This window comes from Gouania willdenowi, chromosome 2 (assembly GCF_900634775.1).
Source record: "Gouania willdenowi chromosome 2, fGouWil2.1, whole genome shotgun sequence".
Classification (NCBI taxonomy): domain Eukaryota; kingdom Metazoa; phylum Chordata; class Actinopteri; order Blenniiformes; family Gobiesocidae; genus Gouania; species Gouania willdenowi.
The window spans coordinates 7,497,874-7,517,035 of NC_041045.1; the positions used below are offsets into that span (position 1 = coordinate 7,497,874).

The window sequence follows — 19,162 nt, forward strand, 5'->3', positions numbered from 1 at the left end:
AACACGAGCTAGCTCAGTGTTTATTATCTTTGCCTTTCTGCACATATATTTACACCAAAAATTTCGGAAAGTGACATACCGGTAGTTTATTGAAAGTAACAGTAAAGTATCTTTCAATAGGAGGACCCATAATAAGAGGTCTTCATGCTAGTCCGTTAGCACAATTACCACACAGGGTTAACGTAAAGTTACATAGGTAGTTCTCAAACAGAAGGTGGAGTCAATTTAATATTAGCGTTGGTTCATCTATTAGCTACTTAAAAATACAAGTACCTTAAAGTATTATTTTTGAAAAAACAGCCACTATTATTGATTAGCCACTAGCTAATGTAGCTGATAATGTGTTTACAGACATTTCCAATCATTCCAAATAGAATTTACAATCATTTTACATTGAGCTAATGCAATAATGCTATTACATGTAGCTCCTGTTAGCATGTCTGATAAAAACGATGATGCAATCATGTTTTATGCAACGTCACCATAAGCTTGAGTATACGAATTAAAGGTCAGACCAGTGTTTCGCAACTTAGCAACTTAGTGCTATGTTTAGCAACTTTTTACGCTGATCTCCTTTGCGACTTTTTATTTCTCTCGAAATAGTGACGAGCAACACGTCTAGTGACTTTTTTTGGTGTAGCCTAGAGTTACTTGTACGTGCGCGACCTGTCCAGTCCACTGTAACCAACCACTACTAAAGCTGTTGTTTTCTTTAAAACCCACACCTACACCATCACAAACTAATAGCTAGCACCATCTAGCGGCTTCTTGAACACCCAATAGCTACTTTTCTTACTGTGGAGTATGCAAGTAGCTACTTTTACAAAGGAAAGAATGTTTATCATCAGGTATTTCTTTAGTTTTACCAAAAACATGAGGTAATAATGTACAATTTGGTGTATATCAGTCCAGTTGGTTCTCATGCCACACGTAACGCTGCATACAAGGTTGGTTCTTCTTGCGGAGTTTGTCTCCTAGGACCAGCCGCAGTAGATGGAAGCTGATGGTTGATTGCGGCGTACACAATCGAAGCACCTTCCTCTTCTTTTTGCGTCATATTTTCCTCTCTCATCTGAGCTTTATGCGTTGATACAATCTCACGCTTTGGTGGCATTAAAGTTGTCTTTTTCTGGGTAGACGGCGTCACAGAAGGGCTTCCTTTTGGGGTGCGGTGTGTGAAGGTTCGCTCTTCCATGCAGATGTACTGTAAACATCCAACAAAGGATATCAGGAAATGAACTGGGATAAATGTACAAATAGTAATTTGGCTTACCTGGTTTTCAGTTTTGTTCTCCTTTTTGGATCGTCCTGAAAGACATAATATCAGCCTTGTAAATCAAACGAAAATAGTTTACGCACATACAAATGTAGAATGTTGAAATTACTTGTGAAATCAATCAGTCTTGAGATAGACATGTAGAGGTGTTTAACTTCATTCATACTGGAAATGTTTTTGGCTATATGCTGCTATATAACTGCAATTCCATAGGATCCTATAAGCCACTAGGGAGCCCCAAAGCAGAGTCATCTGACTCATTTAACGGGAAACAAATCCTTAACTTATCCCGAATCTGCTTAAAGATAAATGTAGCATTTGCAAATTAAATAAACTGCTATCAAACAAGCTGTGGTTAGTGGTTTTTAAGGTATAATTAAAGCTGCAGTATGTGGAATTGTGAGACTTATATAGAAACAACCACGCTCAACCTCCCCTCCCTGTTTCAAAACCTATCGTCCCTTGCTGGTATCCTAGTAAACGCGCACAACTGTGAAGCCCTAAAGTTTTCATTACAGTTTTCCCAAATTCATTTGAAAAAATACAATTCTTAATAAAATGTTCATCATACTTATAAATTTTAAGTGCCTGTTAGTTTCATGTCACAGATGTTAATTCTACCTCAGGTGTGTAGTATAAGTTTTCAGTGAAATGTATGGTACGGCAGCAAAAAAAAGAAGCAAAATGCGGCTGCCGGCCTGATTTTATCATGTATTTACAATATTAAATAACGCGGGGATGCAAATTTTTGTAGTCAACGTTATGTAATATGTTGCTAATAATTTTTGCATTATTGTACATTTTTCACACATTGGGGTTGGCACGAATCTTGAGACAGTCTATATATTTAATTCTATTTTTTCTTTTTCCCCCCCGGCAAGAACCTTAAACTCCATCTATGCTCCAAAGTCTTCATATAAATGACAGTTAGCAATATGAGCTACCTTTACACCCTCGCAACAATACAGCTGTTACGATGATGACGGCGATGACGACTGAAGCAGTCCCAACAGCAGAGTAGACATATGTCATATACACCTTGGATCCTGAATCCTTACCTATTGAAATGAGAGGAAGTTTTAAAGATTTCTGAATGAAAAACTGTTAGAATATCTCTTTCCTACTTGTGCTGTTCTCCAATGGACTAATTGTTTCGTTATCACCTGTGGAATAGTGCACAGAGGTCATATTTTAAAAGATTTGAATGAAATAACGGGTGAATTTACAGAGAAAATGGACTTACCATAGACGTTGAGAGTAATGCCGTGACTCACGCTGCCCTTCATTTGACAGTTATATCGACCAGAATCACTGAGGTGAATTTTTTTAAAGCTCAGAAGTGAAACTCCTTCCTGTTTGTTAATCAAAGACCATTCAGTGTTGATGTGACTGGTTTTGTTGACTGGGATGAGGAATGAGTTTTTTTCCCAGGATACTGTCGGTGGCGTATCATCACAGAAGAAAACTGTGCAATTGATCTTCAGCGTTTGTCCAACTGTAGCTTTATATACAGTGTGGCGGCGTACAGTAATCCTCTGAGAGCAGCTTGAATCTTCTGAATCTGTAGCTGAAAAATTAATGAATATAGAGATTAGTCAGGTGTCACTGGGTACGTCAGATCAGTAAAGTTTTTTTTTTTTTTTTAACTCTTTTGTGACCCACGTTATCTCAGTTCAAGGAGAGTTTTTGCATTCCACATATATCCATCTGACTCACCAGAGGTTCCCAATCTATTTCGGGTCGTGACCCTAATTTGATAACGCAAATGTCCGGTGACCCCAGAGACATTTTTTTTTCTCCCGAGAATTCATTTTTGATCATGTTTATTAAAGTTTAGACTGCATTTTATTTTAACTAGATTTATATTTGAGAAAGTTTAATATAGGATACAATTGATTGTGTGTGATGGTATTTATAACATAGTAATGCAAAAATTAAAAAAAATAGAATTTTAAACCGTTTTTACCAAAGTTTTTTTTAATTTATTTACCAATTAAGTTTGAAAGACACTGCACTAAACTGTTCATCATCTGTGCCGTAACAAATTGTCTAATTTTAGTTTTTGACTTTTGTTATTAAATCAAGAGTTTTTAAGAAAAAAATAAAGGTTTTGTGTTATTACATCTGAGGCAGATTTTGTACTTTTTACAGTTTACTTTAGCTGAAGTGTCATGATTGGTAGTTTTTGTGATTTCCTGCGTAGAAACTTAATATTTAGAACCAATCTAAAAACAAAAAATGAAGAATTGGGATTTTGAACAAACATGAAATCTGAAAAGTGAGCTTACCTTCAGTGTTACAGGTGAGAAGGAGAGCCACCAGGATGGAAATGTCCACCAAGGCCCAGCCGTGCTTTGGTCTCATGATGGACTCCTGCTGAATGGTGAACGGTCCATGGAAGGTGAAGCTTTGACTGAACTGCTTCCTCTTTCTGCTCTGGGATCACTTCCACTCTATCTGAGCAAAAGGTCACACACTTTTTCAACCTGTGAAGTATTTCACCCCAAACCAGATCTTCTTTCTCTGAGTCTGAGTCCCTGTAGTCTGAGTCGTCATCATCGTCATTGCTTTTTGGTCGAAGTTTTTGTGGTTCACGTTGAAGCTCACTTCCTCCTCCCCTCCTACTTTTATCTGCATAGATTTGTGTTCACACACAGTGCTGTACTGTATATAGGTAATATATCAGTCATCACTTTTGGGGCTATCACGACATTAATTTACATGTTTACCTTATTTTCAACTTAATACAAGTCAGTCAGTCGATAAGTGTTGGAAACCTATAAAAAAAACATACAGAAAATAAATCTATAATTTTCCTTTTGTGTACACAATGTTGCTGTGTGTGTGCACATGTTTATTATCAGGCAACCTCAATATATTGAGCAAATTATTCAGTTTTTAACTTTTCATTCACATGTTTCATATTTAACACAAGAAATTAAAGAAAAACATTTTAGATGAATACATACAGATATTCTAATTTATTAATTTAGTGTAGGTATGACCAAACCTTGATTAATTCAAGTGATGTAACTGCACTGTGTTTAACAGAATGAGAATGAGAATCAAATTAATTTTATTGATCCCGGGAGGAAATTGTTTTTTGGTTTATTTTAAAATTATTTATTTTATACAGTTTTTACTTCTTTTTTTAACATCGGTTTTCCATATTATTTTTTTTACATTCATTTCTTTACATTTCTACAAAAATCTGATTTCCTGATTACACGAAGCTATTTAAAGAACTTGTTTAAACAAACGCTCGTTTAATTAAACTATTAAATTATAAAACACAAACTTAGCCACGTTATTATCAGGGACACAAAAGGTGATAATTTAGTTTTCTGATACAACAGTGCCACTCTGTGGTATTTTGGGGGTAGTGCAGTTCAGAATGGCATCATTTTGAACATTATTTATATTATACGTTTCATTGCGTATGCATACCACAAGGAAGTTGTTGAAATGTACCATGTAGTCACCAGGTGGCGACATTGTCCATAAAGACAATTGACTCATTTTTGCTGCTGACTTTCACAGCAGTAGAGAAATTATGATCATGTCACATTGAGTGATTGAAGTGTGAAAGTGTTGTGTGTATTACTTTGTAACTCACAGAGTCAAATGTCCCAGTTGATGTCTATATAATGCTGCTGCTGCTGCTTATTTCACTTCAAACTGAAAAGTATCACTTCCTGGATACAAGGTGAGAAAGTAGCAATATATAAAATAACTAATCTGATATGAATGGAGCCATTGTTTTCAGACGATTCACAAAAATTGTTCTAATAGTTCTTTGATCAATTTTTAAGCGACCCTCTACCTCAGAAAAGTCCAGACAATCGTTTTAAAAATGTGTTCATTCCACAGGATGTGTTCAAAGTTGGTTTTGTTGACAGGAAGCCAAAACCTGTGTACGTGGCTAACTGTTTGCACTCTCCCAGACCTCCAGTTTGCACAGATTGAACATTTTACTAGAGTGGTTTTATCTACTCAAAATTGTTTTGCACTTTTTTTTCCCATCAAAACTTAAGAAGTAAGTGTAATACACAAACATACCTCCTCCTACTTCAGAATGTCTTTTTGTACCTTGTTTTCTTCTCTCATCTGAGCTTTATGTGTTGATACAATGTCTAACTTTGGTAGCATTAAAGTTGTAGAGGTTACATTTATCAATGTCATTAATAATAAAATGACTGAATTCATTTTGACGTTAACATTTTATTCGGGGTGCAACTTCCCTTTTGGGGAGGAAAAATTTTTTTTTTTTTTTTTTTTTTTTTAAGAAATCACCATTAAACTACAATGAACCAGGGCAGAGTTTGATCTCTTTCTACTTTTTAATATCCAGACAAAATCAACAACTCTAACCACAGACCAACAATAAGGTATACCCTTTAATAACAAAATTTCAACAGTGCGTAAGGTAGGTATCATTTAATTAAAACACGTGAGAGGTAAACAAATTAATGGTTCACATTGATATCATGAAAATTGTCTCTTGAATTATTAGGTCACTCTGAACGAATATTATTGAATGAAGATGAAGAAAGTATATACAGAAAAAATAAAGGAGCAAAATTGAGACAAATTAAATAATAACAAATTAAAATGACCTAAAGAATATATATGTATATGTGGATGAAAAGGATATATATATAAACTATGTGAGTGTAATTATTTGCAAAATGGGGACGCCTGTTGAACAGTTTAGATGAGTTTGCTTTGAAGCTAGAAATAATGTCACTCTTAAGGAAATATAATTTTCGTTTAATAATTTGAAATCAATGGTTCCCATTGGTTCGAAAGTTCTGTAGGTCAAATTATGTAAATTTGGAGGTGTCAGATGGTTGTGTGGGTGCTTTGTTTGTATGCTTCTATGGGAGTAGAGGTGATAGAGAAAACGTAAAATAACTCATGATAATACTCATGAGTTCCCAGCTTATTTGATATCAAACATAACCTGGTAAATTAGACACATGGTTAACATGTGAATTATGAGTTTCTCTGATTTACTATTTTCACAGCAAAGGAACACTTGAGTTGTTTTAATCTGTTCATTTAATAGCAATTTATGGTAGTTTGGAACATTGACACTTGAAGGGACATTCAGTAACATCTTGAACCTGTGGGAGTAATCTACTGAAATAAATGAGGTGGTTATTATGACATAAGAGACAATTCACACAACAGTTACAAAGAAAATCACATTTAAAAAAAGGGTTTTGCATTTTTTTTGTCTTGTCTTTGTCTTTTGTCTTGTCTTTTGTGTAACAGGGTCCTCTGTGAGAACCTGATCTCAAGGAGGTCCAAATACCCATCTTGATCTCGCACTGGTTCCACAGGTGGACACCTAAGGAGGGGTGTGAGTGGTCCTGGAGGGGAAAAAGGACACAGATGTTAAGTTTTCTTTTAATCTCTTGCGAGAGACATAAGGTTGGGGTGTCTTGTTGGGAAGAATTTCTATATTCAGCTGTCTGTATGCTGGGTTTTATGAACTTCGTAAATTCAATTCAATTTTATTTATACAACACAAATTACAACAAAAGTAATCTCGAAGCGCTATCATAAAGCTTAAAGAGTTATCGGTTTAGGGAGTTAACGTCCCAGGGCCTATGTAATTCCTCTGAGTGTGAGAAGCAGTCTGAGTCTTTAGTTGTCTTTTTCTCGGTTGATGGCGTCACAGAAAAGCTTTCTATTGGCGTGCGGTGTGTGAACGGTCGCTCTTCCATGAGGAAGTACTGTAAACATCCAACAAAGGATCCTGAAATGAACTGGGATAAAAGGTTGAATAGTAATTTGACTTACCAGAGTTTGAGTTTTGGCCTCCTTTTAAGATCGTCCTGAAAAATAAACCAGTACCCAATAAATTAACCATTGTGACAGCAGATATTTTTTTTTTTTTTTTTTTAAGCTGCTGATGACAATAATTCAACAGATAAAGACATAACGTAAGCCTCATAAATCAATAAATCGAAAATAATTTAATCACAAACAATGTAAAAGATTGAAATGCTGCTGGAAAGTGTGTTTAGATCAGCACTAAAAACCATCCCGTTATTGACATTTTCGGAAAGGTTTTGCACATTGCGTTGTAGGATGTGGAATCTTGAGATGGATGCATAGAAGTGTTTTTACTTCATTTATACTGGGAACAAATATATTGTCTTCAGGAGCTTTAAGTTAATATTTTTCCCCACAGGCGTTTTTGGCTATATGCGGACTATGCAATTGCATTGGAGCCTATAAGCCACTAGGGGGAGTCCTCTGCCTCATTTAAGGATTGACAATTTTATCTGTGCTTAAAAATAAATGTAGAATATACAAATTAAATAAACCACAATCAAATTAATTAAATATAAATTGACTCCAGAGTCTTCATATGAATCATATGTTAGCTATAGTGCGAGCTACCTTTACACACTCGCAACAATACGACTGTTACGATGATGACGACGATGACGACTGAAGCAGTCCCAACAGCAGAGTAGACATATGTCATATACACCTTGGATCCTGAATCCAAACCTGTTGAAATGAGAGGAAGTTTTAAAGATTTCTGAATGAAAAACTGTTAGAATATCTCTTTCCTACTTGTGCTGTTCTCCAATGGACGACGAGTTTCGTTATCACCTGTGGAATAGTGCGCAGAGGTCATATTTTAAAAGATTTGAATGAAATAATGGGTGAATTTACAGAGAAAATGGACTTACCATAGACGTAGAGAATAATGCCGTGACTCACGCTGCCCTTCATTACACAGTTATATCGACCAGAATCACTGAGGTGAATTCTTTTAAAGCTCAGAAGTAAAACTCCTTCCTGTTTGTTAATCAAAGACCATTCAGTGTTGATGTGACTGGTTTTGCTGACTGGGATGAGGAATGAGTTTTTGGTCCAGGATACTGTCGGTAGCGTATCATCACAGAAGAAAACTGTGCAATTCATCGTCAGCGTTTGTCCAACTGTAGCTTTATATACAGTGTGGCGGCGTACAGTAATCCTCTGAGAGCAGTTTGAATCTTCTGAATCTGTAGCTGAAAAATGAATAAATGAAGAGATTAGTCAGGTGACACTGGGTACGTCAGATCAGTAAAGTTTTATTTTGTTTTTTACTCTTTTGTGACCCACGTTATCTCAGTTCAAGGAGAGTTTTTGCATTCCACAGGTTCCCAATCTATTTCGGGTCGTGACCCTAATTTGATAACGCAAATGTCCGGTGACCCCAGAGACATTTTTTTTCCCCCGAGAATTCATTTTTGATCATGTTTATTAAAGTTTAGACTGCAATTTATTTGAACTAGATTTATATTTGAGAAAGTTTAATATAGGATAAAATTGATTGTGTGTGATGTGTATTTATAACATATTAATACAAAAATAAAAAAAATAGAATTTTAAACCGTTTTTACCAAAGCTTTTTTTAAATTTATTTACCAATTAAGTTTGAAAGACACTGCACTAAACTGTTCATCATGTGTGCCGTATCAAATTGTCTAATTTTAGTTTTTGACTTTTGTTAATAAATCAATGAGTTTTTAAGAAAAAATAAAAGTTTTGTGTTATTACATCTGAGGCAGATATTGTACTTTTTACAGTTTAGCTGAAAAATTAATAAATGAAGATTAGTCAGGTGTCACTGGACACAACAGGGATCAGGAAACAGCTTCCTACACTTTAATTACATTTTCCTGAAGTAAAATGCAACGTTTTTTGATTTTATTTTTTTTGTGACCCACGTTATCTCAGTTCAAGGAGAGTTTTTGCATACCACAAAAACACAGATGCAGCTTTATCCACTCGCTGTTGTCTGTAAATCAATTGTTGAGGTGTCATAACCTCAACCCAGTTTTTGCTATCAAATCAATGATATTTTATGAAATTTAAATGTGTTTTATTTCATTACATCTTAGGCAGATATTGCACTTTTTGCAGTTTACTAAAAACAAAAATGAATAATTGGGATTTTGAACTATATCATAAAGTCTGAAAAGTAGAAACTGACCCTGAAGTAACAGAGGATATGATGATCTTACCTTCAGTGTTACAGGTGAGAAGGAGTCCAGCCAGGATGGACACGTGCACCAAGGCCCAGCCGTGCTTTGGTCTCATAATGGCCCTCTTTCTGCTCTGGGATCCCTTCCAGTCACACACTTCTTCAATCAGTGAAGTATTTCACCTCAAACCAGATCTTTTGAGTCTCTGCAGTCCTCCTCTTCATCGTCGCTGCTTGTGGTTCACACTTCCTCCTCCCCCTCCTACTTTTATCTTTAGATTTGTGTTCACAGGTTATATATAAGTCACAATTTTAATTTCCCTGGTGTAAACCTATTAAAAACAGATACGAACATTGTAAAAAAACAAAAAAAAAACAAAGCAAATTAATTAAAAATAATGATAATAATAAAAAAAGATAGGAGAAATATCAGTTTTTAATATCATCCCAAAAATTATTGTGATATATTGTGAATCGATATTTTTCCCACCTCTAGTGTTCACCATGTTGCTGTGTGTGCGCACGTGTTTATTATCTGGAAACCTCAATGTACTGAGCAAACCATTCAGTTTTTAGCTTTTCATCCATGTTTTAATCAGCCACATGTTTTACATTCAACACAAGAGATGAAAGAAAAACATTTTAGATGAATAGAAATATTGAAAGCATATGTTTTTACATCCATTTATTTATGTTTCTACAAAAATCTAAATTTGTAAATACACCTTATTAAACAAATCTACAAATTAAGACACGTTATTAGACACTTATTGAAGCAGGAACGCAAACGGTTTTAGGAGAGTTTTCTGATACAACAGTGCCACTGTGTGGTATTTTGGATGTAGTGCAACTCAGAATGTGATTAACCTAATTTGTACATAAAATATAAAAACACTAAGGATACTTCTTTAAAACACTGGAAATCGATTATTATTTTAAAGTGAGAATGGGAAAGGATAGGAAAATGGGGATGATTTAATTTGTACAGTAAGGATGACGCTATGATTCTGCTTTACAATAACATGAAAAGTGAACGGGGTTAATATTGAAAGGTTTTTGATTGTTTCATAAAATAATAGTAAATTAATAAATTACTCCGGGTACGTATACACAATAAAAATAAATTTTTCTAGCACCATTTGTAATTATTTCTTGAACTTTACTAAGTGTTATTTGCTAGAAAACCAGAATTGATTAGATTTTTCCCTTGCGTCAAGGATTGTCTTGGACTTTACTGTTTATTTCTGTGCGTACTTTAAAAAAAAAAAAAAAATATTTCTTCTTTTTATTCTAAATGAAAGACATGCCATTGTGTATTTGTTGTCAATTTGTGCACTTTCTCGTCCTTTATAATATAGTTTCTTGCCATTTTGTGTATTTTTGTAGTCTTTTTGTATTTGTATTTACCCTTATTTTGTACGTTTTTGTTGTCCTATGTTTGGTGTTTTGTGTGTTTTTGTTGTTATTTCGTATATTTATTGCTCATTTTGTATATTTCTGTGGTCATTTTGTGCATTTTTGTTGTGTTTTTTTGTGTATTTCCCCTTTATTTATTTTTTTACGTTTTTTCTCTTTTTATATGTTTTCATATAATGTTTTGTTTTCTGTGATTGTTTACCATAAAACTGTTTAATCTTGAGTGAATTGAACAAATGATAAGTTTCTTTTATGTGGATGTTCCCTTGGCAAGTTTTTAATTTTGTTGTAAATTTTAAAATGCCATATTTGTTTATTCTTGCACGTATTTGTAAATAATAAATACATACATACATTAAAAAAAAAAAAAAAAAAAAATAATAATAATAATCCTGCGTCAGTTCCGGTTTCCGTCCAGCAGGCGGCAGTAAAACACTCACTGCTGTGTTCGCACAACGAAAAACCGCCAAAACTCCTGGAGAAGAAGTAGAAGAAGAAAATGGCGGAGTATCTGGCGTCCATTTTCGGCACAGAAAAAGACAAGTAAGTTTTACGTTGCTGTGAGGGTGACCGAGGGTCACACATTAATCTGAGCACAGGGTGAGGTCACAGCGGCGCAGAGCAGCTGAAGACACGCTTTAATCTGACACCAAAAGTTTTCTGTGCGCGGCTGTAGCGCTGATAGTATGAGCAGGAAGCTAGCAGTAGGCTAACGCTTTGAATGGGGCTCATGAAGCCACTTGTGTTTCTGTTAAACCTAGTTTATTTACACACAGACACACACAAAACTGTAGTTTAATAATGTGTGGTAAAGTGTGCACTGTGGTCTGTAGAAGAGCTGATTAGCTGGGTGCTGAGTTATTGTCTGTAGTTGGTTTACAATGTACAAGTTAGGTCTGAAAACTAACCTTTGGTCTGTTTTATAACTCTTCTAATGTTATTGTTTTCAAAGCAGGTGTTTTGCTTTCACTTTCTGTCAGATTTTTGGTGTTTCTGTGTGATTTCATGCAGTGAGGCTCTTGTTTTACAACTTTCAATAAAGCAAAAGCAAACTGTTATCATTTAGCAAAGAATGTAGTGTGATTTTGGAGTCATTTTGTCTAGTTTGTCTGATTTTAAAATATTGTTTTGTGTGTTTGTGTTCTATATTTTGTGTATTTTTGTGTTTTGCGAGTGATTTTGTCTGTTTTTTTTTTTCTCATTGTGTTTTTGGTGTCAGTTTTTGACTCCTCATTTTGTATGTATTCAAAGTTATTTGTTTGTTTTCGTTATTTCGTATATTTTACTCATTTTGTGTATTTCTGTTGTCATTTTTCGTTATTGGAGTCATTGTGTCTATTTTTGTTGTTTTTGGTGTATGTTTCTAGTCTTTTTGTGTATTTTTCTTAATTTTTAAAAAATGTTTTTGCTGTGTTTTATGTGTTGTCTTGTGTATTTTTGTTGTTATTTTGTATATTTAATTCTGATTTTGTGTTGTTGGACTTTTTTGTGTGCATTTTGTTATCTTGTTACACATTTTCCTCTCATTTTGTGTATTTCATTATTTTCTCTATATTTTGTAAGTTTTTGTAGTCATTTGATGTTTATTTGTTGTCCTTTTTTCATTTTGTGTGTTTTTTGGAGGCAAGGGACACCAGTTGCCCATATCTGGTGTATAATATCTTGATGTGTCTTAAACCTTTGTAACATCCATAGGTTTTTATTGTTATTTTTTACACATGATGTTTTGCTTTGATTCCCAGGGTCAATTGTTCCTTCTACTTTAAAATCGGAGCGTGCAGACATGGTGACAGATGCTCGAGATTGCACAACAAACCAACTTTTAGCCAGGTGAGACATATCACAAATCGTGATTCTGGTTAAAAGGTTAAGTGACATTAATGGATCAACATACAGTATGCAACATTAGGTGGGAAAAGTTGTAACAAGGGTTTATAAGTGCTGAAAATGTCTTGAAAGTGGAAAAAATGTGCAGAAAATGCATTGAGTGGCAGAAATGGGAGTAATGTAGCAAAAATGCATTAAAAGGAGCAAAAATATTTCAAGAAAAAGTGATGAAAAAAGGTTAGAATATAGCAAGTTGGGTGTATTTTCAAATAAATTGTTAAAATAAGCAAAAATTGGGCTCATCCTTGCCAATATTCATCCCTAGTTACTGTTTTTCTTTGATTTATAAGTGAATGACTCCGTGCTCTGTTTTCCTGCAGACCATCCTGATCCAGAACATCTACCGCAACCCTCAGAATAGCGCACAGACGGCAGACGCGTCACGCTGTGAGTGTTAGCATAACTCCCAGGCAAAGGTTAAAGTATTGCAACACAGACACACCTGTTTATTAAATGAGACCCTGTCTGTGAGGGCCAAGGGGTTAAAAAATCTGGATTTTTTTTTACAATTTTTAGGCCAGGCTACCATACTCAAAACGCCACTTACTACTTTTTTTTTTTTTTGTTGTGTACACGAGTATAAATCACTATTTCTCTGTTATTCGTGAACGAATCGGGCTGAAATTTGGTAGCTATAATCTATGGATGTGTACGCATCGATCCTCCGAGCCCGATTTTTAATTTGGGGCCCAGGAAAAAAAAAAACGAAAGTCGATTTCTCATTTATTTGCGAGTCAAAATTTACGACGGTTGGTGGTACCGAAATCATTGGCACACACCAATATATAAATGAGGCCCATTACCCCGTATGTGTCACAGGGGCGCCAGGTTTTTCAAATGACTACTACTCCGTTAGTTCTTGTTAGATCAGAATGCAGTTTGGTATGAATGAATATGATGAGACGCTCAGAGACCTTTTTTTTTAAATGGGGCCTGGATGGCCATGGATATTTTATGAGCGGATGTCAAGAGCCTTCCGGAGATCTTTTTGATGGGGGGGAAGGGGGCCAGGGGCCCACCCCCTGTTCTGGTAACTTTTAAATTTATGGGAACATTCTCATGTGATATATTGTTTGAAAGGCAATGTTTCAGTGTTGATTACGATTTTTACCTCGCACAATTTGATTTGGAGCTCAAGCCTCATTGGCTCGGGAGCCCACCCCCTCTTTACGATAATTTCCAAATTTATCGATGCATAGTCGTGTGATATATCGTTTCAAAGGTAATTGAACCAGCCCCGTATGGTATCTTTTCTGGGAACGAGGTCCGGTAACGGCTCTGTATCGCTCCGACACTAATACGAAAATCCGACATCGATGTTGCATGTCCAATGCTAGTCTTTTTTTACTCGGTGGAACTGAGTCATTTGACTGAATTCTTGGGAATGTGGTACGTGCTATTCGGCACGGAGACGTTCCGTGGGCCCGGCCGTAGTTCATCCGTACTTGTTCTTTCTCAGATGGGGGAATGCAGACTTTACAAAACCAGGATATTTATTCACTACTCCTGCTCTGTGAACGGGAGGCCTTTGAAATCCCTCCAACCACATGTTTCTCCACCTTTCTGCTTTTTGCTATCTACAAACAGCTGCTGCTGTGGCGTCTTTCAACGCAGTGTGACACAAAAACAAACAACGCGTTCACACAGTGGTTATAGGTGTGTATCACTGAATATCTGAAGCTCTCAATGAAGGAGCCAAAAAACAAAACTGTACAATTTGTCATTTAAGGGTAGTATTGGTGTTGTGTGTTTTATTTAGATTTTTTCAATTATTCCTGTGTATTCGTAATCATCTTGTGTGATTATTTTTTTTTTTGTTGCTGTTTTGTGTATTTTGGGAGTAATTTTGTGTATTTCTGTTTTTTTTTGTGTGTTATCAGTCATTTTGTGTAGTTAATATAAAATCGGTTATTTCAATCTATGTTTGAATTTTTTTCCTGTGATTTTATGTTTTTTTTTTTTTTTTTGCTGCTATTTTGTGTATATATTTTTAATTTTTTTTTTGGAGTAATTTTGTGCATTTCTGTTGCTGTTATGTGTATAATTGGTCATTTTGTACCGGTATATTTTTTGAGTCATTTATAAGAGATAATGGTATTATTGTTTTTAGAGTAGATCTTTGTATTGTTGTCCTCCAGTGCATTTTTCCTGTAATTTTGTATGTTTTTTTTGTCATTTTGTGTATATTTTGTTGTTTTTGTTTGTCATTTTGTGTTTTTTTAATCGTTGGATTTTTTTTTTTTCTTTCACAAATTGTTCAAAAAATATTCTTCGTTTCTTGAAGGCATCTGGTTGAGAACCCTGTAGACATCATGTAGTAGCATTGTTTACTTAATTCATGTAAAAAAAAAACTAGAGAAGTTTTCTACTCAGCTTTATTATTATTATTATTATTATTGTGATAAAGATATAGAACAGCTCTGTGTGTATTTAAAAAAAAAACATGAAATCTTTGGAGTGTCCAGTCATGGCCGTACTTCAACCTTCAATTATCTCTCCCAGCTTCACCTTGAACCTCCTCCTGTTGTTGTTTCAGGCGCCGTCAGTGATGTGGAAATGCAGGAACATTATGACGAGTTTTTCGAGGTCAGTGGCATTCTTTATTACGTTAAACAAGAGGACACCATGTCACAGCCACCCTGGGCGTGTGTCCCACTTTTCAGGGCACTGTGTTTAATTTTAATGAGACTTTGGACTTCAGTGGGTGAGGTTGAAATGCTGGGAATCATTGTAGTTTGAAAACGTGTCATAATTAAAGTCTATATGGTGTACACTACACACAAAAAAAAAAAAAAATGAATGAATAATGAATGTTTTATTGCATTTTTGTACCTTTTATTTCATGGCATTTTAGAGATTTAAATATATAATTTTTTAACTCACTAACAGAAAAGTAAAAATTAAATTTGCGCATGCTAGTTAATTTATTAAAAAAAAATTTTTGTTTGTTTGTTTGTTTACACATATATACATACATACATTATAGTACGTATTTATAAGAAAAAAAAAATGCATATATTGGGTAATTTAGAAAATATTAAGGCAATAAATATCAGGTATTAAAAAAAGGAAAGATGCACATATTGGATACATTTGAAGAAAAAATGTAAAATAAAGAAAATATATAATATTAGGTATATACGTTTTTTTTTTTGTTTTTTTTTAAATAATATTTTATAATAATATTAGGTATTGAAAGAAAAAGATGCCTGCCCATATTAGGTACATTTGGAAAAAGTGTTTATAAAAGAAAAAGTCTCAATTAATAAATATGTACCTGTAAATAAAAATGAGTAATATTAGGTATCTATAAAAAAGGGAATAGTGATATCTTAAGGTAAATTTAGAATCAATACATATTTATTTAAGATCTGGTGTCATTTTTTTAATACCTTTAGATAAAAAGTCAAAGAAGTACAAATAAATTTTCTGAACTTTAATGTTGTCATTGATTAGTGTGTAAGAACTGTTTTGAGTGGTCGGTACAGACTCATGAACACGTCTGTTTCCCCCACATACAGGAAGTGTTTACAGAGATGGAGGAGAAATACGGAGAAGTGGAAGAAATGAATGTGTGCGATAACTTAGGGGACCATCTCGTTGGCAACGTTTACGTCAAGGTTGGTTCTTTGAAGAAGAGGGACTGAAAAACCTGACACCAGCCACAGGAAGTGTGTCTGAAATGATCGTCTTCTCTCTGCTCAGTTTCGCCGCGAGGAAGATGCTGAGAAGGCAGTAATGGACCTAAACAACCGCTGGTTCAACGCCCAGCCGATCCACGCTGAGCTGTCCCCCGTCACAGACTTTAGGGAAGCCTGCTGTCGCCAGTATGAAATGGGGTACGTTACACTTTTTTAGTAATATCCACTGTTATCCAGGAAGTTTATTATTATTTGCGCCATAGTATGTAGTCACCTTACAGAAATAAATACTTGTTTTAATCAGAAATATAATGGGCAGAAAGTGACCAAAAATGATGGAAAAGATAGTGAAATGGGATTTTAAAAACAACAGAAATTGGTTAAATATTGCAAAAACGGACAGAAAAAGTGGTAAAAAGGGTTCAAAGTGTCAAATTGGCTTTAAAGTGGTACTAACAATAAGTTTAAACTGGCAAATAATGGGCATGACAAATCATAAATGTGGTTAAATATGCAAAAATAAGCATGGACTATAGTGAAAATAATGGGTCAAGAACATATGCAACATTAGGTGGAAAAAGTGGTGGAAAGGGTTTATAATTGCCGAAAATGTTTTAACAAAATAGCTTGGAGAAAAAAGCCTGTGCTTTTATTTTGAAGGGGATGTTTTTTGGGTGTTCCTCACTTTGAATGAAGGTGAACTTTCAAGCCCCGCAAATAATCCTGACATTAAAATATATTAAACTAACAGAGATCAATTTTCCTCATGTTTCATAATAAATCCAAAAAAAAAATTTAACAAATTACCTGCCGTTGAAAACAAGAAATGAAATTCAGTGTAAGAATGAAAAGAACTAATAAGGGAAAAGGAAGCATGTTTCATAATGGAAGTAGCATATTTCATAAATAAATCAAAACTAAATTGAACGGCTATTGCCAACGTAAATCATTATTCTTTCTTTACAATCTAGCATGTCTGTGTGCTAGTGTTTTATATACGTTGTTAAACGTGTCTGTTGTTTTTATTGCTGCTTGTCTTTTACTATCAGTGGGATTAACCTGGTTAGAGAGAGGCTATAAATATAGATAAATAAATATACTGTAACTTAATGAGCTTTGAGCGAGATGATCAATCGGGCAATTACATGGCTTTAATCGCATGTGATTTATTACTCAGATCAATAAAAGTTGTAGGGCTGCAGTCAATGAATAGATTAATAATTGAGTATTATGTTGAATATTCCATTGAGTAATCAAGTAATTAAATAATAAGCTCTATTCGTTTGATTGTCACAGCAGCAAGAGTTAAAAAAAAATGAATAAAAGTATATTTACGTTGAATAAAGTAAAATATGCTTTTGGTTAATCGAAGCAATTTTTTAAATATGCAACAGAAAATAAAGGCTGGTCACTTAATAATACTAACAAATTTTAATTTATTTTTAAAAAAAATCAAACACGTTGAAGAAAAGATTCCACTGCATGTGCGTAACAATGTCGGCGTAATAAAAAAAAAGTAGAAATAAAATTTTTAAAGTTAAATATAATTTTTATATGATTATTAAAATAAATAAATAATAATAATATTTAATTTTTATTTCAAACATGAGCACAACACCAGTGTATTTACCACAATGACAAAATAATAATAATAATCATAGAATTTAAAAAAATGCTTTGAGGCAGAGAAAATCTTAATAATCAAGGTAGTTAAAGATCTTGTGGAATCGCCCTAAAAACCTGTTTTGAGCGCTAACTGGGTGGTTCCCCTAAAGCTGTGTGGTTCCCCTAAAGCTGTGTATTAGCTGTATTTTTAGAAAAGCCTGCTTGTTTGAAAACAACCAGTTTCATCATTCCAGTCTAGGATGTTTTTCCTTGATAATCCAAAGAACTTTGTCCCCACAGACTGGGGGGGGGGTCCTCACGTTTATCACAGAGCGAACGTGAAGTTGTTTGTTCTCCCAGCGATAGGAACCAGAGCAGAGGGAGATAAAGATTAGGTGTTCAGTGTGTGGGGTTGACACGTTGTGGAACACAGTCTTCTTTAGCTCATGCCAAGGATTCACACGCCAGCATTTTTGAACCCGTGCTGTACGTTGTCGCCCACAGGGAATGCACCCGAGGCGGCTTCTGCAACTTCATGCACTTGAAACCAATATCACGGGAACTTAGAAGGGAACTGTACGGCCGCCGCAGGAAACGGTACCTCAGTTTGAACACCCTCACCATCACTCTTTTATTCACAAGCTCCAAACTCACATCTGTAACCTCCCCCTCTGCCCCCCTCCCCTCCCCGTCAGACCTCGCTCTGGATCACGGCCTCGGGAACGTCGCTCTCGCTCCAGGGATCGTAAACGGGAACGCGGCGGCGACAGGCGACGATCGAGGGACCGAGAACGCTCGGGACGATTCTGAACTCAGCCTCACTCTAACTCGCATACACCACCACCACAAGCTTCTTTTTCCTTTTTCTCTTTTTTGGTGAATTGTTGATAATGTTTCTCTTTTATTTCCTTTTTTAAAAAAAACAAACCTGTTTTGCTTTCTCAATAAAACACATTTGTAACTCCGCAGTCGCCTTTTCCTTCTCTTCCAGCTAACATCAAAAATCAATCAAAGGCTACGGCAAAACAAAACCCTTAAGTGTCTGAAAACACTTCAGAAACACGTGACACTGATATTTTCCTCTATTTATCGTCTCTGTAGTAATGTTTTAGTGACCTTAATCACCTAAAGCTCATTTAAATGACAAGTTTAGTAGAGTATTAAACACAAAACACAACATTAGACACACAACAAAAGTTCTCTGTAGCAAAAACACAGTAAAATGCACAAAATCTTAGTCTTAAAAATCCACAAAAGGACAAAACACAAGATGCGTAAAAATACACAAAACAACCGAAAAAGAAAATAAATAATACAAGACAATAAACAGAAAATGACTAT

General features: G+C 34.9%; 2 protein-coding genes across 6 annotated transcripts; one reads left to right on the forward strand and one right to left on the reverse strand.

The window, feature by feature from the left end:
- Window positions 1-837: 837 nt before the first annotated feature.
- Window positions 838-9,479, reverse strand: btla (B and T lymphocyte associated). 5 transcript variants are annotated; one of them, XM_028469749.1, is made up of 6 exons: window positions 9,313-9,479; window positions 2,520-2,837; window positions 2,401-2,439; window positions 2,221-2,334; window positions 1,274-1,308; window positions 838-1,204 (listed from the first exon to the last, which is right to left on the reverse strand). In XM_028469749.1, the coding sequence occupies exons 1-6, from the start codon at window positions 9,386-9,388 to the stop codon at window positions 920-922; spliced, it is 867 nt and encodes a 288-aa protein (XP_028325550.1). In that variant the 5' UTR covers window positions 9,389-9,479; the 3' UTR covers window positions 838-919. The 5 variants fall into 5 exon arrangements, with proteins under 5 accessions (XP_028325550.1, XP_028325540.1, XP_028325531.1 ...); XM_028469739.1 differs by having other exon boundaries at window positions 2,520-2,843; window positions 9,313-9,476; XM_028469730.1 differs by lacking the exon at window positions 9,313-9,479 and adding an exon at window positions 3,565-3,857 and having other exon boundaries at window positions 2,520-2,843.
- A 1,660-nt stretch (window positions 9,480-11,139) lies between these two features.
- Window positions 11,140-18,786, forward strand: LOC114477484 (splicing factor U2AF 35 kDa subunit-like). The gene is made up of 8 exons (XM_028469817.1): window positions 11,140-11,231; window positions 12,431-12,518; window positions 12,896-12,962; window positions 15,112-15,161; window positions 16,097-16,195; window positions 16,281-16,414; window positions 18,326-18,418; window positions 18,517-18,786. Exons 1-8 carry the CDS (start codon window positions 11,188-11,190, stop codon window positions 18,629-18,631), a joined length of 690 nt encoding a protein of 229 aa, XP_028325618.1. The 5' UTR covers window positions 11,140-11,187; the 3' UTR covers window positions 18,632-18,786.
- Window positions 18,787-19,162: the final 376 nt, after the last annotated feature.